The sequence below is a fragment of the Danio rerio genome, chromosome 10, assembly GCF_049306965.1.
Source record: "Danio rerio strain Tuebingen ecotype United States chromosome 10, GRCz12tu, whole genome shotgun sequence".
In the NCBI taxonomy this organism is placed as follows: Eukaryota; Metazoa; Chordata; class Actinopteri; order Cypriniformes; family Danionidae; genus Danio; species Danio rerio.
The window spans coordinates 45,853,584-45,877,660 of NC_133185.1; the positions used below are offsets into that span (position 1 = coordinate 45,853,584).

The 24,077-nt window shown below is 35.8% G+C and overlaps 5 protein-coding genes and 1 pseudogene across 16 annotated transcripts in view; 5 read left to right on the forward strand and 1 right to left on the reverse strand.

The window, feature by feature from the left end:
- LOC137487290 (trace amine-associated receptor 13c-like) overlaps positions 1-2,934 on the reverse strand; it is a 111,775-nt gene extending 108,841 nt beyond the window's left edge. For 3 of the 7 annotated variants that reach the window (XR_012386550.1, XR_012386551.1, XM_073915183.1), the window contains exons 1-4: positions 2,851-2,934; positions 2,171-2,268; positions 1,720-1,804; positions 1,467-1,591 (exon numbers count right to left, since the gene is read on the reverse strand). The gene's annotated coding sequence lies outside the window, so the exon portion shown is untranslated. Of the gene's footprint in view, positions 1-170; positions 271-1,466; positions 1,592-1,719; positions 1,805-2,170; positions 2,269-2,850 lie in introns of those variants that run through there. The other 4 variants (XR_012386553.1, XR_012386554.1, XR_012386552.1 and 1 more) reach the window with 3 other exon arrangements.
- A 55-nt stretch (positions 2,935-2,989) lies between these two features.
- Positions 2,990-8,381, forward strand: zgc:172131. 6 transcript variants are annotated; one of them, XM_073913428.1, is made up of 6 exons: positions 3,117-3,319; positions 3,619-3,729; positions 3,833-3,874; positions 4,423-4,492; positions 5,032-5,108; positions 7,082-8,381. In XM_073913428.1, the coding sequence occupies exons 3-6, from the start codon at positions 3,865-3,867 to the stop codon at positions 7,729-7,731; spliced, it is 807 nt and encodes a 268-aa protein (XP_073769529.1). In that variant the 5' UTR covers positions 3,117-3,319; positions 3,619-3,729; positions 3,833-3,864; the 3' UTR covers positions 7,732-8,381. The 6 variants fall into 6 exon arrangements, with proteins under 6 accessions (XP_021334770.1, XP_073769529.1, XP_073769530.1 ...); XM_021479095.3 differs by lacking the exon at positions 3,619-3,729 and having other exon boundaries at positions 2,990-3,319; positions 3,782-3,874; XM_073913429.1 differs by lacking the exon at positions 3,619-3,729 and having other exon boundaries at positions 3,139-3,319.
- Positions 8,382-9,837: 1,456 nt separating this feature from the next.
- On the forward strand, positions 9,838-11,725 carry LOC108191510 (trace amine-associated receptor 13c-like). Its single transcript, XM_017358093.4, has one exon. The coding sequence runs from the start codon at positions 9,886-9,888 to the stop codon at positions 10,945-10,947; it is 1,062 nt and encodes a 353-aa protein (XP_017213582.2). The 5' UTR covers positions 9,838-9,885; the 3' UTR covers positions 10,948-11,725.
- Positions 11,726-14,313: 2,588 nt separating this feature from the next.
- si:ch211-238p8.31 lies at positions 14,314-15,345 on the forward strand. The gene has a single exon (XM_017358094.3). The coding sequence runs from the start codon at positions 14,338-14,340 to the stop codon at positions 15,343-15,345; it is 1,008 nt and encodes a 335-aa protein (XP_017213583.1). The 5' UTR covers positions 14,314-14,337.
- Positions 15,346-19,032: 3,687 nt separating this feature from the next.
- LOC108191512 (trace amine-associated receptor 13c-like) lies at positions 19,033-20,285 on the forward strand (annotated as a pseudogene).
- A 680-nt stretch (positions 20,286-20,965) lies between these two features.
- Positions 20,966-23,896, forward strand: taar19t (trace amine associated receptor 19t). Its single transcript, XM_017358095.4, has one exon. It carries the CDS (start codon positions 22,811-22,813, stop codon positions 23,894-23,896), a length of 1,086 nt encoding a protein of 361 aa, XP_017213584.2. The 5' UTR covers positions 20,966-22,810.
- Positions 23,897-24,077: the final 181 nt, after the last annotated feature.

The following is a 24,077-nucleotide window of genomic DNA, read 5'->3' on the forward strand; positions in this document are numbered from 1 at the left end:
ACACCAAACAGTTGTAACACGTACTAATGGCCTCTCTAGAGCATTACGCATGTTGTCAGATAAATAACAAGGTCAAAAAAAGTAAAAGTGTTGATTAGTCACAAAAGAAAACTGGAGATGATGTTGAACTTTGAGGATGACCTTTGACAATGATTTCTTTAGACACGTACCTTCATGATGTAAGGATTGCTCCAATGATGATTTGGTCCTTTTTTCCTTAGAGATGATGAATCTGCTGATCACCTATCTCAACACAACTTACCTTCTGGCCTGGGGTTGTCATACACAAGATATTCACATTACAGAGTTTCCACACACACTGTTCAAACTAATGACACGAGAATATGTAAATGTGACCTTTCCAATTCCAAATCTAGTTGATTAAATATTTTATAGCTGAAACAATTATATAATTAGAGCATATCCATGTTAACTATTTACTAAATTATGATTTTAATTGTTATTTTAAACAGTACACTACAAGTAATATATGTACAATTAAATTTAATTTATGGGGATAAACTAATTTACACGCAAACATTTATACATCTATTTTTATAACTATACATTTTTTACATTATTCAGCAGGCCAGGAACGTAAAATGTTATAACAATCACTTAAAAGTTTTTTGTGGAAACCCTGGTAAAAGTGAAGTGTGCAATTTTACTAATTGCAAAATACTTCAATAACAGTCAAAAGTATAGAGACAATTTTAAATCAGTCATTTATGGTTAAACTTTAGGACTCCAGAGTGCTCACGAAACAGTGAAATGCTATTTGACCTTTGTCATTTATTCCATTGGTTGAGCTAAATTATTGTGCAGCTAAACTGTTTAAACCAGGGCTCTTCTATTGACAAACAAAGCTGTAAATCATTTTCATGCGGCCAGAATTTACAATGGTTTATGGATGTTACAGGGAGGAAATTTTTACATGGTTAACTACTTATAGCAACATTTGGTATTAGGAACAAAGAGGTGTTTAAAAACAAGGGTCTAGTGTACTTAATACATATAATACACTACTATGTTAAATATCTAAGACAGTGTGTGTGTGGGGGGGGGGTGTCAAATTTATATATAGATACATTTCAGTCAATGCTCAAATATATACTACATTATATAGAACCATTAAAAATCTTTACTCTTGCACAGGAGGTTTACACATGGTGCACCTCACATTTTCAATTTGATAATGCAACTTTCTGATGAGCCAAACTGAATAGCCCCGGTTTAGAATCTATCATTATTTTTTTTAACAGTAACATTTTAGCCACCAGTATTACAGATATTATATTACACACTTCACCTTAAATCAAATATGTTGTGATAATTCACTCAAAAATTTATATCAATTATTTTTCTTTTCTGATCAACAAATTTAGATATTTTGAAAAATTAACTAATTTTATTGACTCCAATTTTATGGGTGAACTATAATTTTGACTTTAAAAAAATATTCCTACTTGATTACTGGCTTGCATCGTGGTGGATCACCTTCTGGAGATGTTTAGGGTGTTCTTCCAGACCTCTGTCATCTAATATGAACCTTTTGGCCAGTGAATCTCATGAAGGCCTGTTTTGCTGGAACCTAGAAGAGAGAAAATTATTACATAATACATTTGTGCTAACTTATTTAACTAACCTTTATAATGTACAACAAAGCCTATTTGTGTCTAATTTTAATTAATGCCAAACTACAATAAACATTTTACTTACCTCAGACACAAACTGTTTCCTCTTATTTGCACTTTTACTGTCTCAGAGTCTCAAGGATGGCTAAGTCTCACCAAAATATCAGACCCTACGAGGCATAACCACGAGAATTGTCAGACACTAAAACAATAAGCTTTTTAATCTGAAAAGAAGATTGAGGTTGTGTCTGAGCAGATGACTGGCCTTCGGGTAAACATTGACACATTAAATGAAAAGATGAGATAATAAAATATATAAATATAGTCAAAAATATAGTATAAAATATAGTCAAATATCTAAATTTATTCCTCATTCATTTAAGAATGTGATGCCTTTCTTTTTGGGAACATCTTTGAAATTTATTGATAACTTGAAATTGGAGTCAGGTTAAATTTTGAGCTTGAAACAATTAAAAATAAATACAAATATTTCTTTTTGCATGTGCTAAAAAGGCTTACACACATTTAACCCTTACCCATGATATTATATCCGTCATTGGACTAATAACTTAGATGGACCCTTACAGGAGCTCGCGATAGCCTAAAGCAGCCAAGACGTCGTGTAATGGCGGTTCTGTGAGATAAAAAGAAAATTGACATAAAATGTTAGGTTCTCACTCACCTCTTTACATTTACAAACAAGTTACAGTAAGTGAGGTACACACACACGTTTTTACTGTGTTTATACAGTGTTTTAGGAACTCCGGACAAAAACCTGCAACATTATAAACCAAATTAAACTTCTAAAATGTCTCCACGTAACGTAACTTTATGGAGTGTTCCCGCGCTTGAGGAAGGTAAACCAGACGAGCTAACAACAATACACAACTAACTGGCTTTACATTTACAGATAAACGATTCTGTACACTTACAGATTCTACAGCTTAGGAAATAAACACTGTCTCACTAAAATCAGCATCTATTTGGAGTACATCTTGATGGGAGCTCGAGTTTTCGAAGTTATTTAATGAGACGGCCTAACGTACGTTAAGTTTGATGGTGGGCCGGTCAGTTACTTTTAGACCGTTTGAGAATTTCATAAAACCCACAAGTGTACAACCCATAACAATGTTAGCTTAATAACATTCTTAAACGTTTAAAAAATACATTTACACAAGTCATAATAGCCGTATTTTTAGTTAAACCGGTAGATTACCTGAAACATGAGGTTATAAAGCAAAGTCTGAGGCGATTCTCCCGCTCAAAATTCTCACTCTCTGCTGCTCTCGAAGAAAATGTCGCGAGAGCTCCACCTAAAGGGAGACTACATTAACTGGCAAGTGCGCTGATACATTGTTTATTTTTAAGTTTTATATTTAATAAAACGATTGTATTTCAATGCTGAAATCGCGAAAAAAAATTATAGTGGGCTATAAAAAAAACGTATTTTATTCTATTGTTTATATTTGACAGTTTGTGGTCACGTGATCAGTCAAACGCTGATGATTGGTGTGAACGAACGAGATAATTTCTACAAAATGATTTCTAAATTGGTTCACATCAGGGTTCTGAATTCATATTTTGAACAACGTATTAGTAGACCTTAGTAAGCTGGTAGAATTTTAAGTCACTCATTATAGAATTGTATATTGAAAGTGTATGGCAGATTTGTGCAACAAACTGAGGTAGGACATTTGGTTGTAACTATTTACTAGGCATATAATGTATGCCTACACGTAGACTATACGGTATAAACTATGTTTACTATAGTTAGTATAGTGTTAAAGAGATAGTTTATCCAAATATGAAGTGTCATTATTTCTCTCTTCACTTTTTCCAAACCTTTTTGTCTTTCTTAATCTTCTGATGTACAAATAAAAATAAAGTAAAAACTGGAAATACTTTGACCTCCATATTTGTTTTTCTTACTATTGATGTGAATGGTTACATCTTTTTTAATCAAAACATATTTTGTGTTCAACAGAATAAAGAAACTCAATAAAGTTTATAACCACTTGAGGGCGAAAAAGAGTAAATTTTCATTTTTGGGTGAACTATCACTTTAAGCAACTAACCAACAGTGCATTCATAAGAGGTAATCGTGATCCACCCTTTAAAAAAACACCTCACATGGTTTTCACTTTCAGTAACTGCAGAGTCCCACTAGAAATTGTCTATTTGGTTTGTTTCGTCTGTAGTGAATTGATCTGAAACTTCAAATGATTTCAATATGTCAGAAGGTAAGTTGTTTTTTTATGTTGTATTTTTTCACAAATTGAAGGCTAAGTCAAAAGAATCTCAACTGAGTGCATCGGTGACTCACTGGTGTTATCAAACAGAGATGCTGTTTACAACTGATTTCAGTGTGTGTCAAGATCTTAAGTCTGATTCAAAGGAAATATACATATTGATGTTAATATTTTTTACTCCAAAAATTTGTGTGGGGGCATACTTTTATTAGCATGTACTAATATATATTTTTTAATCAGTATCTGTTAACATTTAAATACGATAAACAACTGCACGTGAACTACATGTTTCCAAAGCAATTCATCCTCTACAGGCCATAACATGAATAATAATTGCTATGCTATTAGATAGGTTTTCCAGTGCTGGGTAGCTGCTGAAAGAGCATTTGTTGTGTAAAACATATGCCGGAATAATTGCCGGTTAATTCCGCTGTGGCAACCACTGATAAATAAGGACTAACCCGAAGGAAAATGAATGAATAAATATTATTAGATAATGCTGAAACTTATATTAACAAACCTTGTGTATTATATTACAGGACTTCACAACATTGAGGAGGACTTTAATGGACCCCTAACATTTTTTTCTGATAGGGGCAAACAGCTGGTGTAAGTGTATGATGGGAAATAAAATTATTGGGTTTGAACATTTCCTACCAGAGTATTCTACATATGCTGATGAGGTATCATTGCAAATAAATGGCCAATGGATTACTGTTATGCAAGAGCCTCAGACTATAATGCAAAGGTTTAAAGAGACATCATCTAGATGTGCTTGGATGATTTTATTTGTCCTGCAGTGTGACCATGTTTCTCAGAAGGATGTGGACGCATTTGCTCATTTCCAGCAGAGGTTTGGAAAAGAAATGGAGGAAAATACTGTTGTAGTTCTGTTCAATATTAAAGATAACACATCAGCAGGGGCAAATAATGAGAACCTAGAAATGACACTTAGTCGGTATGGAAGGAAGTTGTGGATTTTTAACAAAAATCTGGAGCAAAGTGAAGTGATTAGACAACTAATTGCACATAAAAAATGTGCACCTGTGTCAAACAATGCTGATAGGTAAGACAAAAAATCTGAGTTTATTGCTTCAATGCATCCATCAATGCATCCATTAATTTATAGAGTTTCTCCCTAAATGCAGATCATCACATCAGACAACATCTGTGGAAAGAGAGATTCCTAAACCACGAACGGCAATTGCACGTGATCAGATGTCAGGTAATGTCCATTATAATTTTGAATTCTTTACAAAGATAACTAAACAATAAGCATTTCTGGTTTCAATAATGCCACACACAGACACAAACAAAAATGTTTCAAAATACACATTTTTATGACTATAATGATTTCAATAATATAAGAAAAACCTACATGATTGCAAAAAATGTTTTTCTTACAAGATTGTGTCTTGTTTCCAGTCCAAATATCTAAAAACTTAGGCCCATAGCCAGGGGGGGGTTGGTTGTTGCTAGATTGGATCTGTTTGCACCCAGAAGTTAACAAGAATTATTTATATTATTTATTAAATTTCCCATAAATTGTATTTTATTAATGTCCACCCCAACCCTAAACCCAACCGTCACAGTAACGTAAAAACAGTAGTTGTTCCAAGTATTATTTATGCTATATATTAAATTACCCAATAAATTGTATTTTTAACACCTACTCCCACCCCAACCCTAAACCCAACCATCACAGTACTATAAAAATATTAAGTATTGTTATACAGTGCCATAAATACATGCTGTTAATGTACATATCACGCTTCCGGCTGGCCGCAAATCCAATCTAGACTTTACCAGGGGGGTTGGGGTGGTTCAAAAAACCCAAACCCCACTGACAAAGATCCAGAATTTGTCCCATACATTAGCTCATTTTTGCTATTTTGACTGTTATTCCATCATAAATTGTGAAATTAACTCATCTATAAAGGCTTTAAGACCAAGCGGAGTGCACTGTTGGCTGTCATGAATTCAGCAAATCAGTTTTGGCCAATGCAAACAATTAGTTTTCATGAGTTCAACATCTGTTCAAGAAAACATGCAATCGGACAAAAGTCAAGTCATTTTTCACTACTGTCCTACTGTTTTGTTGTTAAATAAAGAATACATTTTACAAGTAACTTTTATACTGTATCTTTGACCTTTTTCGTGAAACAAAAAATGATCAATTAAAAGATGTGAAGCACCAAAGGCCCTTGATAAAGGAAATTTAATACTAATCAGGCTATTGTTACCCATGAAATTTTAATTGACCTTATTTACAAGAGAAAAATCTATAAAACTTGTGAACCTCTACATCATTATTGTTTATTTGTTTATTTAAATGGCCAAATTCTAACTAAGGAAAATTGCTTAAAATGTCATTAACTGCAGTATTTAAAACTCATAATTGAATAGAAAATGAGGCAAATAACTGCAAAAAGGTCCACTTTTTGAGAAAAATGAAAAGCCCCTTTCACATGGCTGGCTACGGGCCTGAATCAAGAAGCATTTTCTAGACAAGCAAGAAATAATACCCTAAAATTAAATTAGATTTTTCTTAAAAGAAGCAAAATAATCTTGCTTTTCTTTTTGACATAATATTGTTTTGCCCACCCCATTGGCCAATTATTTTGCTTCTTTTAAAAAAAAACTCAGTTATTTTTGCATAATATTTCTAAAAACAAGACAATAATTTTTGCCTGTCCAGAAAAATGCTTCTTGATTTAAGAAGTTTTACATATTTGGTCAAGAAACAAGAAAAAACTTCAAGTAAGAAAGTAATGCTTTATCTTGATATATATGCATAACAAAATTTATGACAAGAACAAATATGATCTACAAACACACATGAAACAGTAATGCAGCGCTGGCTTTAAACATTGAGTCAGTAGATGTCAGATATTGTATTATTCAAGTAACCCAATTCTCCTTATAGAGATATAAACATTTTACTGCCAAAACATTCTTAAGTTAAATTGTATAACATGTTATGTGTTGTGTTATGTTGTTTTTCTGTTGTGTTATATTGTTTTATGTGTTATGTTATGTGCTATTTAATGTTTTGTATGTTATGTTTTGTTGTATTATGCTGTTTTATTTTGCTTAATGTCTTGTATTATGTTACGTTGTTTTATAATTTATATGTTATGTTTTATGTGTTGTGTGTGTTTGTGTGTGTGTGTTGTGTGTGTGTGTTTTGTTTTTAAGGAGGTAAACAAGCTGCTGTCAAGAAGAAAAACACTTTGACTATTGTCCTGCTGGGTCAGACTGGAAGTGGAAAAAGCGCTACTGGAAACACCATCCTGAGAAAACAGCACTTTGAATCACGTGCCAGTTCAGTGCCAGTAACAAAGGTGTGCCAGTTGGGAGAGGAATCAGTATGTGGAATCAGGATCAAAGTAATTGACACCCCTGATTTCTTCGACGAAGACTTAAAAAACCAAACAGAACAGATAAGAAAGTACAAAGAGCTCACTCAGCAAAGACCTGATGTATATTTGCTGGTGCTGGAGCTCGGACGTTATACAGACGGAGAGAGGGTGATAGTTCAGAACATACAAAGATTGTTTGGTGCTGAACTGGTAAAAGAAACCATCATTCTGTTCACCAGCAAGGAGAAATTAAGAAGAAAATCTCTATCAGATTACATTAAAAACACTGACACGCAACTGCAAGAGTTGGTCAGATCCTGTGGATCGCGGTGTCATGCATTTAACAACAACGATGACAATCTTTCTCAGGTGGAGAGACTGTTAGAAATGATTCTGGAAATGAAGAGGAAAAATGGATGTACTGACATTCCTGAGGACTACTCATTTAATAAGAAATCCGAGAAAAAAGAGTGCAGAATCCAATAGAGTCTGACAAGGGATTCTTTCCTTAGACAGTTCACCCCAATGAACATTTTCTCAGCATTTACTCACAAAAGGGCTTCTAAACTTTTATGAAGTACTTATTTAGAAAGCACAACAACATGGTCTGAGAAATGTTGAAAATCAAAAGTTATTCTCATCCATAGTAGGAATAAAAATACTTATAGCATTGGTAGTTCACACTAGATTTGTAGTTCGGTTCAGTTGCAGAAATGTAGTTCTCTGAACCAACTAAACCAAACTACAAATCCCAGAATTCATTGCTCCAATCACTCCTTCCACAGATGAAAGTCATTCTGACACTGATATACACACACACAGCTGAAACTCATCTTTATTAATTACCTGGACTTTGTATACACCACACTTTCACACAAACTTTGCTGAGTCTTGTTATCCTATAGCATCACGAAGCATTAATCCTGTCTAGTCTTTTGTGTTTTGATTCTTGCCTTGTTTTCCTGTTATTGATTCTTTGCCGCCTGGACTATCCATTCGCCTGTATTTTTGACTACAATCTTGGATTAGCTTCATGCTCCTGTTTGCTACCTGACAGTTGCGTGCCTAACTACTGTTATAAACTAGCAGTATAAACTGTTATAAACTAATAAACTGCGTGTGGATCTTCAACTCCATTATCCAGCACTCCTATGTTACAATACCATTATAGCCTATAGCTACCAGTTTTCATATCCCTTATTCCCAATGTTGACAGGTATGGTTCAACAGAAGAAAGAAACTCAAGAAAAGGAGGGTTTCCACTGAACCATTCCTTTAAATAGTTAATTTTTTGTGTTTTTAATTATATTTAGATTTAAGGTATTAATTTAGCTGTGATCAAATCACTTTTAAATTGCATGTCAACACTGTAAAGCAAATTAAAGATGTGCATTTTCTCTAAAAAGACACCTTTTCAGTTGTTATCGTGCTTTACACTCTCAGAAATAAAGGTACAAGAGCTGTCACTGGGGCAGTACCTTTTCAAAAGGTACATATTTGTACTTGAAGAGTCCATATTGGTACCTCAAAGGTACATTTTAGGCATGTTTGGGTACTGATATATACCTTTGAGGTGCCAATAAGGACTTTTTGGGTACAAATATGTACCTTCTGAAAAGAAACTGCCCCAGTGACAGCTCTTGTACATTTATTTCTGAGAGTGTATTTATCAAAGGTATTAAAAAATGTTAGGAAAAGAGAAACTGAGGCAAATATATTTGGACTGTAACACAATATTATTAACAGCATACATTGTTGTGGACATCAAATTGCAATTTTTTTTTTTTTTTTGTTAGAGGAAAAATTTTGAGAATGTGGTCTTACAAGACTGCATACTGCTTCAGATGTTTTGTCATAAAGTTTTTTTTTTTGTAAGCTTCTGGCCTGAGAATGCAAACTATTGTTTACTTATTATCTAAGTCCATAATTAAGATTCCTTTAGATTTAAAAAAAAAAATATTCTGAGGTTCTTCCTTATGAGAAGCAAGCTGAAGAATTTCTTCCTTCTACAAAAAACATCCTGCATAGCAGCCGATCAGCAGAGAACATATACAATGTTTTACGGGTCAAGAAGTTAATATGCAGTTTTGTGCATGAACTTGAAAATTGAGTGGTCAAGTGTCAAAAATATGCTTGAGGAATATTTATAATGTAAGAAGAGTTATACTTTTATGACTTTTGTAGGTTTATGTATTTAATTATGAATTTTAACATATAAATATTTTACTACCTGACATAAATGGTCACCTATCTAAGTTTTAGGAACCACAAATAATAATTTGACTTTTGATCTTTTGGTATTAGAAGTGGCTTATATGAAAGGCAAAGGCATCTAGATTACGCTTATTTGACCAAAATAAATGTCCAGTATAGAATATAAAGTTATGGTGCAGTGGAAAAAGAGTTAATATTGTGTCTGACTCCCATGACAACTTTGACATTGAATATTAATTGTCATATTAGTATAGGGGTAGTATAAACCACCCCAATTTTTTGATCTTGAAAAAAACAAACAAATTCAAGATCAAAACAAGCTTGTATTACCATAGCAATTATAAACAGTGGACCTGGAGGATTTTTTATTACCTTTTTTTTAACATCAAAGTGGGCGGTATATGGGTTGCTGAAGACACTGTATAAATGAAAGGACGGAAAGGAGAGCAGAACAAACTCTTAACAGGAGGAGACTCACTCATGGCCTACGAGACAGAGGATCAGGAGACTCAATACTGCTTTCCTGACATCAACTCATCATGTGTCAAGAGACAACGCTCCAGTCATGAATACAATGTCATGTATGTGTTATTTTCACTGCTGTCAGCATGGACTGTGTTTCTGAACCTGCTGGTGATCATCTCCATCTCTCACTTCAAGAAGCTTCACACTCCAACCAACATGATTATTCTCTCTCTGGCTGTAACTGATATGTTTGTTGGACTTATTGTGATGCCTGTGAAGGCCATCAAGTTAATTGAGAGGTGTTGGTACTTTGGAGACACTTTCTGTGGACTCTTTATAATAATAATTGGGGTGATTTTTTCTGCCTCTCTTACTAATTTAGTTTTAATCGCTGTTGATCGATATGTGGCTGTGTGTCACCCTTTACTGTACCCACAGAAAATTACCATGGCTAAAATGTTAATGAGCATCTGTCTGAGCTGGCTTTATTACTCTGCTTATAACACTGCCCTTATAATTAATAATGGATATTTTGACACTTCAAACAGAACAGACGTGTGTTATGGAGAGTGTCCAGTCATGGTGAGTTTTAGTTGGATACAAACTGATTTGTTCATGTCTTTTATTTTTCCCTGTATCATAATGATCACTTTATATTCAAGGATTTTCTTTGCTGTACATCAGCAAGTGAAGGTTATAAACTCTCTGATGAAGCGTGATAAATGTGTAACAGAGGGTTCAGTGATGAGGAAATCTGAGAGTAAAGCTGCTCTTACTTTAGGAATTATTGTGTCAGTTTATCTGCTTTGCTATATCCCTTACTATATCTGTTCTTTAGTCGTAAACTCTTCCACAGCTTTGAATGTTTTGACATGGACCGTGTATGCAAACTCAGGTCTGAATCCTCTGGTTTATGCATTATTTTACCCCTGGTTTAAAAAGACAGCTAAACTCATCTTAACTCTAAAAATATTTCAGCCAGCATCCTCTCTGATCAATATTTTTACAGAAAATGAATTGTGACTAATGTTTTAAAGCTGTCTCTCATAATGGTAGATATTATTGTGTGTGATTCTTTTAATATCATTAATTAAAACAACTACAAGTGAACATAAGATCACTTTTCAGAATAATGAAACAGAATTGGTAAAGATATCATTGTTTCTTTAGTTTCTAACATCTACATTCATTATATTGTATGTTCATGTGGGGCATTGGAGATGTTGGAGGTAAATAATGTTCATATAAAAAAGCAAGTCATTGATGTTTTAGGATGTTCATTTATTTGTGATCAAGCCATTATGTTAATTCTTTTTCAATCAACAGGTCACACATGAAAGCAGAACTCATTAAAGCTGTGTTACGGTTCTGAGTCTGTGTGTGTGTGTAATCTTTCACACCTTTAATGAATAGTTCAGTGGCAAATCTAGAATATCAGCAATATCAATTACACATGAATAAAAAATGTTATAGTTGGTCCTCAGAGTTGTTACATCATTGATGTTTTCACTGATCAGTAAGAGTAAACAAAGACAGACCAACCCATGTAACTGCCTGGAGAGAGGCCTGCTGTACCAAACTGCCATTTTACAAGCCCACAGTACAACAATACAACAAATTATATTCATCCATCCATATAGATGGATGGATGGATGGATGGACGGACAGAGAGATAAAAAGATAAATATATAGATGGATACATACACATATATACACTGAACAAAAATATGAACAACGCTTTTGTTTTTGCTCCAATTTGTGATGCACTGAACTCAAAGATCTATATACACAAATGGCCTATTTCTCTCAAATATAAACCAAGGTGCCCTTTTATTCGCTTTGACTCGTTGGATGAAAACACAGCTTTATTCGCACGCCTTTTATGAGATAATCCAGTTTTGTGCATAAAGTTCATTCACATTTTTGGATGGAACTATAGCTAATGATCACCCTAGGTACACCTCCTGTGCTTTATTCAGTGTTAAATGCTAATAATGTGAGCTTGAATGCCATTTTACTGGACATTTATTGCCTTACTACTGAAGGCAGCAGCAGATCGTTCACCTCCGATCTGGAAAATAAAATAAACCGTTTGAAACTGAACTTTAGAGCTGTGACTCAAACACAGATCAGTGAATCAGCATCTACATTTGATAATACTAAATAGGTTTTATATATTAGATTATAAACAGTTTCATGAGTGAGTGCAAATTCAGTGCTTCTGAATGGCTGTGTTTAAACTTATGTTGTGTTTCATCTGGAACAAATAGCCAAATTAAAAGGACAGAAAGGAGAGCAGAACAAACTCCTAACAGAAGGAGACTAACTTATGGCCTATGAGACAGAAAATCAGGAAAGTCAATACTGCTTTCCTGACATCAACTCATCATGTGTCAAGGAAAAATACTCAATACTCCAGTCATGAACATATTATCACATATTTGTTTATTTCATTGCTGTACAACAATTATCAGATCTCTCCAGAGATGTTCAATAAGATTAGGTCTGGGCTCTGGCTGGGCCACTCAAGGAAATTTCCTAAGTTGTTGTGAAGCCAGTCCATTGATATTTTGGTGGTGCGCTTTGGGTCATTGTCTTGCTGGAAGATGAATCGTCGCCCTAGTCTGAGGTCGAGAGTTGATAGGTCAAGAGCACTCTGAAGCAGGTCTTCATTCAGGATGTCTCTCTACATTGCTGCATTCATCTTTCCCTCTATCCTGACTAGTCTTCCAGTTCCTGCTGCTGAAAAACATCCCCACAGCATGATGCTGCCACCACCATGCATCGCTGTAGCGATGGTTTTAGCCTAGTGATGAGCGATGTCTGGTTTTCTCCAATTGTAACACCTGGCATTCACTACAAAGAGCTCAATTTTAGTCACATCGGACTAAAGAATTTTATTTCTTATGGTCTGAGAGTCCTTCGGATGTCTTTTGGCAAATTCCAGGCGGGGATTGACTTCAGTCTGGCCACTCTACCATACAGGTCTGATTGGTGGATTGCTGCACAGATGGTTGACCTTCTGTAAGGCTCTCCTCTCTTCACAGAAGAACGCTGGAGCTCAGACAGACTGACCATCGGGTTATTGATCACCTTCCTGACCAAGGCCTTTTTCCCCCAATCACTTGCCATAGATGGCCGGCCAGCTCTAGAAAGAGTCCTGGTAGTTCCAAACGTCTTCCACAGAAGATGGAGGCCACTGTACTCATTAAAACTTTCAGAGCAGCAGAAATGTTTCTGTAACCTTCCCCAGCTTTGTGCCTTGAGACCTCACAGGTCTACAGACAATTCCTTTGTCTTCATGCTGAGTTTGTGCTTTGACATGCACTGTCAACCCTGGGACCTTATATAGACAGGTGTATGCCTTTTCAAATCATGTCCAATCAACTGAATTTAGCACAGGTGAACTCCAATGAAGCTGCTGAAACATCTCAAGAATGATCAGTGGAAACAGAATGTACCTGAGCTAAATTTAGAGCTTCACGGCAAAGGCTGTGAGCACTGATGTACATGTACTTTTTTAGGTTTTTATTTTTAATTTGCAACAATTAAAAAAAAAACTTTATAATGGGGTTTTGTGCGTAGAATTTTGAGGAAAAAATGAATTTAATCAATTTTGGAATTAGACTGTAACGTAAACAAATGTGGAAAAATGAAGTGCTATGAATACTTTTTGGATGTTCTGTACATCTCTGTCACTTAAGCGACCATATTTAAACCACAAGCAGCAAAATAAGTAAGAAACGGACGTCTTTGGAAAGTTTCTTTGCTAAGGGAAAAAAACCCAGTGAAGGACATACAAACTGCCAAGGAATGGATCCGCAACCCATTTGTCAGCAAATCAGGTGAATCCACCATGTCTGTGCAAGAAGATCAACTGATGGAGGTCGCAAATTACTGTGGCCTCTTAGGTGCCGTTCGCATATTGCATCTTGTTTTAGTCAGCACTCGTTGTTTGCCATCGGCCTGGTGTGTAGCGACCTTAAGAGCATTGTAATAATGTGGGTGGCATTTCATGCTTGTTAGATCCTTGTATGTTTAAACTTGGTGGCTGAGTATTTTACTGTGTAAAAACAAAACTTGCTCCCACAATGCATGTTCCATTTAGTATGCTAAAAGGGTATTGCGGTAAGTAATGTGGATGGCGTATCACTTTTAACCACTTTATCCTTTAATAGATAAAACAATAAATGTAGTATTTAGCTTTAAAAATAGAGAAGAAAAACAACTCAAGATTAAAACAAGCTTGCATTACTATAGCAACTATAAACAATAGACTGGGGGGATTTACATTTTCTATTTTTTTTTTTTTTTTTAACTTCCAATTGGGCGGATCAATCTGATCCAGACACTGTATAAATGAAAAGACAGAAAGGAGAACAGAACAAACTTTTAACAGGAGGAGACTCACTCATGGCCTACGAGACAGAGGATCAGGAGACTCAATACTGCTTTCCTAACATCAACTCATCATGTGTCAAGGAGAAGCGCTCCAGTCATGAATACAATATCATGTATGTGTTCTTTTCACTGCTGTCAGCATGGACTGTGTTTCTGAACCTGCTGGTGATCATCTCCATCTCTCACTTCAAGAAGCTTCACACTCCAACCAACATGATTATTCTCTCTCTGGCTGTAACTGATATGTTTGTTGGACTTATTGTGATACCTGTGAAGGCCATCAAGTTGATTGAGAGGTGTTGGTACTTTGGAGACACTTTCTGTGGACTCTTTATAATAATAATTGGGGTGATTTTTTCTGCCTCTCTTAGTAATTTGGTTTTAATTGCTGTTGATCGTTATGTGGCTGTGTGTCACCCTTTGCTGTACCCACAGAAAATAACCATGGCTAAAATGTTAATGAGCATCTGTCTGAGCTGGCTTTATTACTCCGCTTATAACACTGCCCTTATAATTAATAATGGATATTTTGACACTTCAAACAGAACAGACATGTGTAATGGAGAGTGTCCAGTCATGGTGAGTTTTAGTTGGATACTAACTGATTTGTCCATGTGTTTTATTTTTCCCTGTCTCATAATGATCACTTTATATTCAAGGATTTTCTTTGCTGTACATCAGCAAGTGAAGGTTATAAACTCTTTGATGAAGCGTGATAAATGTGTAATGAAGGGTTCAGTGAAGAGGAAATCTGAGAGAAAAGCTGCTCTGACTTTAGGAATCATTGTGACCATTTATCTGCTTTGCTATATCCCTTACTATATCTGTTCTCTAGTCATAATCTCTTCGACAGCTTTAAATGTTTTGACATGGACCATGTATGCAAACTCAGGTCTGAATCCTCTGGTTTATGCATTATTTTACCCCTGGTTTAAAAAGACAGCTAAACTCATCTTAACTCTAAAAATATTTCAGCCAGCATCCTCTCTGGTCAATATTTTCACAGAAAATGAATTGTGACTAATGTTTTAAAGCTGTCTCTCATAATGGTAGATATTATTGTGTGTGATTCTTTTAATATCACTTACCAGAACAACTACAAGTGAGCATAAGATCACTTTTCAGAATAATGAAACAGAATTGGTAAAGATATCATTATTTCTTTAGTTTCTAACATCTACATTCATTATATTGTGTGTTCATGTGGGGCATTGGAGATGTTGGAGGTAAATAATGTTCATATAAAAAAGCAAGTCATTGATGTTTTAGGATGTTCATTTATTTGTGATCAAGCCATTGTGTTAATTCTTTTTCAATCAACAGGTCACACATGAAAGCAGAACTCATTAAAGCTGTGTTACGGTTCTCAGTCTGTGTGTGTGTAATATTTCACACATTTAATGAATGGTTCAGTGGCAAATCTAGAATATCAGCAATATCAATTACACATGAATAAAAAATGTTATAGTTGGTCCTCAGAGTTGTTACATCATTGATGTTTTCACTGATCAGTAAGAGTAAACAAAGACAGACCAACCCATGTGACTGCCTGGAGAGAGGCCTGCTGTACCAACACTGCCATTTTACAAGCCCACAGTACAACAATACAACAAATTATATTCATCCGTCTATAAAGATAGATAGATGGATGGATTGATGGATGGATGGATGGATGGACGGACAGACAGAAATATAAATAGATAAATAAATAGATTGATACATAAACCTATATACACTGAACAAAAATATGAACAACATTTTTGTTTTTGCTCCAATTTGTGATGCTCTGAACTATATACAAAATAGATCTATGTACACAAATGGCCTATTTCTCTCAAATAATGTTTGCACATTTGTCTAAATTAGCCATAAATACATTATGCAACTTCTTTGCGGTTTCAGCAAGGTACCAAGTCAAAAAGAGCAAGAAGATCGCATACGATATTAGGCCAAAGCTCACAATTCATGTGCTCACATTATATGATCTGATTGCTCAGCAGTTGATTAAATGCTCACATTGTACATTTAAAGGGCACCTATGGTGAAAAATCTACTTTTCAAGCTGTTTAGACATATATATGTGTAGGTACAGTGTATAGACCGTCATCTTGAGGTGATATAAACACACCCAGTCCTTTTTTTTCAATTTAACAATATAAAAACGGTGGATCAATTGGAGCGGTTTTCAGACCGACCGCAACTTGACGTAGGAGAGCAGTCCCCCCGCCCACCAAATTGACTGACAGCTGCGTATTAACATGTCCCGGTAGTCACGTGTATAATCATATCAACAAGACAGGATGTGCGCTAAGCAACAGGGAATAAATAGTCTGTTCAGTTTGCTAGGATCATCAATCATCATCAAATGTGATCAAGAGTGAGTTTTACAAATTTAAAACGTTTTAAAACAGTGCATGTGTGTAATGAAGTAGAGCAATTTACTTCAGCTTTACTCCATCAGCACAGCTGTGTGTCAGAACAATTATAAAAGAGGACGCTTCAATCCCAATTGTGGACATTAAATCTGGTTTATTTTGTACATTAACATAACAGATGTCCATACAGCAGTGGAGATTAACCTGTATCCTGTCACATTTGCATGCAAAAAGAGTGCAAAGCTAAACGTGCGCAGTCTTTGTGAAGCTGCTGAAACATCTCAAGAATGATCAGTGGAAACAGAATGTACCTGAGCTCAATTTAGAGCTTCAAAGCAAAGGCTGTGAACAGTGATGTACATGTACTTTTTTCACATTGTCATTATGGGGTTTTATGTGTAGAATCTTGAGGAAATAAATGAATTTAATCCATTTTGGAATTAGACTGTAACGTAAAAAAAATGTGGATAAAAGTGAAGCGCTATGCATACTTCTCGGATGCTCTGTACATCTCGGTCACTTGAGCGCACAAATTTAAACCACAAGCAGCAAAAAGAGTAAGAAACGGACGTTTTTGAAAAGTTTTTTTGCTAAGGGGAAAAAACCCAGTGAAGGACACACAAACTGCCAAGAAATGGATCCGCAACCCATTTGTCAACAAATCAGGTGAATCCACCTTGTCTGTGCAAGATCAACTGATGGAGGTCAAAAATTAAGATTGCCGTTCACATATCGCGTCTTTTTTAGAGTTTGCACAAGTTCCAATGGAGGTGTGCCCCGTGACATGCTTCTAGATGCACACAGCTGAATAAATCCTGTGAGCGCACTTTGAGTCACATGACAAGAACTGGCCGATCAGCTTCAGCTTGTATGGAATATACATATTTCAGTAGACTAATTATCCCAGATAAACACAGAACACACAAACACTGCAGTGCTTTGTAACTTTCACCCTAAGTAAAACTTGTATCAGAGTTACAGCAACGTTTTGCCAGCTTGTCATCCTCTGAGAAAACGATTGATGGTTGCCTAGCAACCTACAATCTAGGAAACACCCCGGTCTGCAGTAAAATTGTCAAGCGTTTACTGGTCTGCAGGTTAAAGACCACTGATCTAGCCGATACAGAAGTACCTGGTTTACTTGTAATAGTTTCTTTTTACTTTTGCAGACTGACCTAAATCTGGTGACATGTGGATGAGGTCTTGCTCTTTATCCTGTAACAATGATCTGCAAGGGTGGTGGGCGGCTGGTAGGACTGGGGTAGGGGCTTAAAAGCACCTTGGTGCATTTTAAAAGCTGTGATAAACCAATGGGCTTCATCAGTTAACGTCAGTCTGGCTATTTGGTTTGGTGTGTTCCACATGTCACCTCTCGTTAGATTAATGTCTGAGCTCATTGGCCCAATGTAGAGCTCATGTAGAGACTGCATCAACTGAAGAGAGCACTCTGGTTATTTGGTAATAAATCAGAGTTTGAGTGTTATGTAGTGAAGTCACGTAACTTAAAATGTAAATATTTCAAGTAAAGAAGGAAGACACTTTAAAACATTTCTTAAATGTTTGCAAATAATATGGATTATTAGATTATCAGATATATTTGCAGGAGTGAATCCTTCAGTGGTGAGTGACAATTACTGTGATAATAGCACTAAACATTGCTTTGTTTGGGCTTTGCATGTGTGCATTGGAAGTTCCAGTTTACAGTTGTGACCAAGAAAACAGATGCTAGTGCTACCCACAGTCTCCTTCCAACCAGATGCATAATGTACTCTCTTGTTTCAATCGATTTTTGTGTTCTTGTGCATCTTTTTGATCCAGAAGGAAACACACCTGAATCGATGCGTAACGACAACACAATTTGTTTTCGTCGGCACTCGTTGTTTGCCTGGTGTTAAGACTATTGTAATAATGTGGGTGGCATATCATGCTTGTTAGATCCTTGTATGTTTAAACTGGGTGGCTGAGTATTTTTCTGTGTAAAACCAAAACTCACTTTCTAGAATGCATGTCCCATGTGGACGAAAATGGTGTTAAACTTTCGCAGATTGATCTAAATTTGCTGACATGTGGATGGGGCCTTGCTCTTTGTCCGGATCTGCAACGGCTACGGTAGGGAAGTTTAAGAATACTTTAGTATTCTACAAGAGTATTGCAGTATGTAATGTGGATGGCGTATCACTGATTAACCCTTTTTCCTTTAATGAATAAACAATAAATGTAGTATGTAGCTTTAAAAATAGAGAAGTAAAACAACTCAAGATCAAAACAAGCTTGCATTACTATAGCAACTATAAACAATAGACTGGGGGGATTTTTTTTTTCAATCTGATGCAGACACTGTATAAATGAAAGGACAGAAAGGAGAGCAGAACAAACTCCTAACAGGAGGAGACTCACTCATGGCCTATGAGACAGAGGATCAGGAGACTCAATACTGCTTTCCTAACATCAACTCATCATGTGTCAAAGGAAAACGCTCCATTCAGGAATACAATATCATGTATGTGTTTATTTCACTGCTGTCAGCATGGACTGTGTTTCTGAACCTGCTGGTGATCATCTCCATCTCTCACTTCTAGAAGCTTCACACTCCAACCAACATGATTATTCTCTCTCTGGCTGTAAATGATCTGCTTATTGGCCTTATTGTGATGCCTGTAGAGGCCATCAGGCTGATTGAGACGTGTTGGTACTTTGGAGACACTTTCTGTGTTCTGTATTTAATTTCAATTGTGCTTATTTTCTCTGCATCTCTCAGTTATTTAGTTTTAATTGCTGTTGATCGTTATGTGGCTGTGTGTCACCCTTTACTATACCCACAGAAAATAACCATCACTAACATTTTAATGAGCATCTGTCTGAGTTGGGTTTGCTACTCAGCTTATAACATCGCCTATGTAATTAATAATGGATATTTAAACTCTTCACGCAGAACAGATGTGTGTTATGGACAGTGTTTAATCATGATGAGTTTTAGCTGGACAGTCATTGATTTGTCCATTTGTTTTATTTTTCCCTGTCTCATAATGATCACTTTATATTTGAGGATTTTCTATGTCGTTCATCAGCAAGTGAAGGTTATAAACTCTCTGATGAAGGGTGGTAAATGTGAAACGGAGGGTTCAGTGAAGAGGAAATCTGAGAGTAAAGCTGCTCTGACTTTAGGAATCATTGTGTCTGTTTATCTGCTTTGCTATATCCCATACTATATCTGTACTTTACTTGTAAGCTCCTCCACAACTATAACTGTTTTGATGTGGAATGTGCATGCTAATTCAGGTATGAATCCTCTGGTTTATGCTATATTTTACCCCTGGTTTAAAAAGACAGCTAAACTCATCTTAACTCTGAAAATATTTCAGCCGGCATCCTCACTGATAAATATATTTACAGAAAATGAATTGTAACTAAGCTAGTTTCTTATAATGGCAGATTTTATTATCTGTGATTCTTTTAATAGTATTAAAACAATTACATAAAAACATAAGATCAAATTAAGATTGTAAATTATGTTGTTGGTTTTTTTTCCAATTAAAAGGTCACACATGAAAGCAGAACTCAATGAAGCAGTGTTGTAGTCCCCAGTTTTTATGTCTGAATGTACACTGAGAAATAAAGGTATAAGATCTGTCACTGGGGTGGTATTTTTTTCAAAATATACAATTTTGTTCCTAAAAGTTCCATATTAATACCTCAAGGGCAAATATAAGCACCTAAAAAGTACAAAAATTTGTAGGCACAAATATATATTTTTGAGGTACCAAAATGAACCCTTCAGGTACAAATGGGAACCTTTTGAAAAGGTACTACTCCAGTGACAGCTCACGTACCTTTATTTCTGAGAGTGTATAACATTCCCATCAAACAAAAAAGATAAGCACAGTAGTGAGTGCGTGCGTGCGTGTGTGTGTGTGTGAGTATGTGTCTGCGTGTGTGCGTGCATGCGAGAGAGTTTAACTGAATTAGTTTACTACTTATTTAACTCTGATCTCATAATAGCGGGCGTCACAGTCACGCAGCACAATCACCTCACAGCAAGAAGGTCACTGGTTTGAACCTCGGGTGGGTCAGTTGGCATTTCTGTGTGGAGTTTGCATTTTCTCCTCATGTTTGCGTGGGTTCCCTCCGGGTGCTCCGCTTTCCCCCCCAGGTCCAAAAACTTGTGTTGTAGGTGAATTGGGTAAGCTACATTGACAGTAGTGTATGTGTGTGAATGAGAGTGTATAGGTGTTTCCCAGTGATGGGTTGAGCTGGAAGGGCATCCGCTGCGTTCAACATATGCTGGATAAGTTGGCGGTTCATTCCACTGAGGCGACCCCAGATTAATAAAAGGACTAATCAGAAAAGAAACTGAATGAATGAATAAATCTCATGATAGCTGAAACCATACAGATTCAAACCAGAGTTTCACAAGTCAGAATTCGGCTCATAATCAGATCGTCCCAAAAAAAAAAAAGAATTATAAATAAAACGATAACAAATACATAAATAAATAAACCGCATAGCATATGTCCGGCTTTAGTGAGCACCTGTCCTCCAAATCTATCCACCTCACAGTAGCGACATTTTTATTGCACAGATGTGCCTTAGTCTGGCCACAATGAAGCCTTCCACATGTGAGTTTTGAATAATCAAGCTGACCAGCATTCATGAGTTTTTCATTCTAAAGTTTCCATGGCAACATGTCAAGTTTATCATATGACCCACCAACCCCAATGATCTATATATCGTTCATATACTGTTTATTTTTGCCCTTTTCTGTTAGTGTTGACAAATGTTCTGATTATTCTGTGGAATATCTGATAATCTGATTCTCATATATGATTAGGAAAATAAATTTCAAGTTTTAAACAGCTTAAAAATGATCATATTATTAAAAGAATTCAGATGCAAAAACCTCATGCCTTCAGAAATGTCCATAGAAAACGAGCATCATTCTCAGCCTCCTTGGTTTGTGTTGACTTATTTCACGTTGAAGACCATGAAAAGAACTTATTCTTTGCCATAAAAGTGAAATAACTGAACCTATACACAGGAGCCTGATAAAAAATGCTTATTTATTAAGACAATTTCAGACGGCATTTAGAGGTTTTTGCAATTGAACTCTTAATTTGTTAAATGACGAGTAATGGATGCTGCCATGTTTAGTCTGCGCTGTAGGAGAAATCATAGCTGGTGGATTTACACTGTCTATTCATAATTGCCTTCTGAAATACCTGAAAACGAGTAACTGTCTATCTGGGAGAGGAATAGTGAAGATATTCTAGTAACATAAACAGTGTTTATCTTACATGAATAAAGAACATCGTCCAGATAAATTGAAAAATAATTAGTGTTGCCATCTCCATAGACGTACGTCTGTATTTTACAATCCTTAAATGGTAAGTTTTGCAAGTAGTTATGTGTATTTAATTGTTTGAAAGCTAAAATAAATTATATTTCTTCGAAAACACGCGGATAAAATGTGATTTATGACAAGCAATGTGCACATATTTCTGTTGATGACGTGTGTTTTAACGTGATAATCACACTGGTGTGATCGTCTAATTCAGTGGCCAGCCAGAGCTGATCATACAGGTATGATTGTACACCTAAAAGGGTTGAAGGCCACTCTATAATCTACAGTTTTATCACAGCACAATTACACAAATGTTGCAGGTTATTTGTGTGCAATTGGCATGCTGACTGCAGGAATGTCCTTCAGAGTTGTTGTCCATTTAATTAAATGTTAATTTCTCCACCATAACTCAGCAGTAAATCCAACCGGCCTCGCAACCGCAGACCACATGTAACCCACTGTCTAAGGCTACAGTTCATACAGGCTCACCAAAATTGGACAATAGAATATTGGAAAAAGAGTATTGCAGTACATAATGTGGGTGGAGTATCACGGTTTACTCCTTCAGTTCAAAAGTCTTTACACCTTTAAATTACCCGATGAAATAATAAAGAATAAATAAAATAATAAACGTAGTATTTAGCTTTAAAAAAACTGAGAAGAAAAGTATTGAAGATCAAAACAAGCTTGCATTACTATAGCAACTATAAACAGTAGACTGGGAGGATTTCTTGTTGTTTATTTCTTTATTTATTTGACATTTGATTGGGCGATGAGTGATGCAGACACTGTATATATAAAAGGACAGAAAGGAGAGCAGAACAAACTCCTAACAGGAGGAGACTCACTCATGGCCTACGAGACAGAGGATCAGGAGACTCAATACTGCTTTCCTGACATCAACTCATCATGTGTCAAAGAAAAACGCTCCATTCAGGAATATAATATCATGTATGTGTTTTTTTCACTGCTGTCAGCATGGACTGTGTTTCTGAACCTGCTGGTGATCATCTCCATCTCTCACTTCAAGAAGCTTCACACTCCAACCAACATGATTATTCTCTCTCTGGCTGTAAATGATCTGCTTATTGGACTTATTTTGATGCCTGTAGAGGCCATCAGGCTGATTGAGACGTGTTGGTACTTTGGAGAAACTTTCTGTGTTCTGTATTTAATATTAATTGGACTTATTTTCTCAGCAACTCTTAGTTGTTTAGTTTTAATTGCTGTTGATCGTTATGTGGCTGTGTGTCACCCTTTACTGTATCCACAGAAAATAACCATCACTAACATGTTAATGAGTATCTGTCTGAGCTGGGTTTGCTACTCTGCTTATAACACTGCCTTTGCATTTAATAATGGATATTTAAACTCTTCACACAGAAGAGACGTGTGTTATGGACAGTGCTTCATCATGATGACTTTTAGTTGGACAGTCACTGATTTGTCCATGTGTTTTATTTTTCCCTGTGTCATAATGATAACTTTATATTCAAGGATCTTCTATGTTGTTCATCAGCAAGTGAAGGTTATAAACTCTCTGATGAAGGGTGGTAAATGTGAAACGGAGGGTTCAGTGAAGAGGAAATCTGAGAGTAAAGCTGCTCTGACTTTAGGAATCATTGTGTCTGTTTATCTGCTTTGCTATATCCCATACTATATCTGTACTTTACTTGTAAGCTCCTCCACAACTATAACTGTTTTGATGTGGACTGTTCATGCTAATTCAGGTCTGAATCCTCTGGTTTACGCTATATTTTACCCCTGGTTTAAAAAGACAGCTAAACTCATCTTGACTTTGAAAATATTTCAGCCGGCGTCCTCTCTGATCAATATATTTACAGAAAATGAACTGTAACTAAAGTGGTAAATCTGTCTCTCATAATGGTGGATTTTATTATCTGTGATTCTCTTAATAGTATTAAAACAATTACATATAAACATAAGATCAAATTAGGAATAATAAAACATAATTGTTAATGATATCACGGTTTCTTCTACATTCAACATATTGTGTGTGGGGCATTGGAGATGTTGGA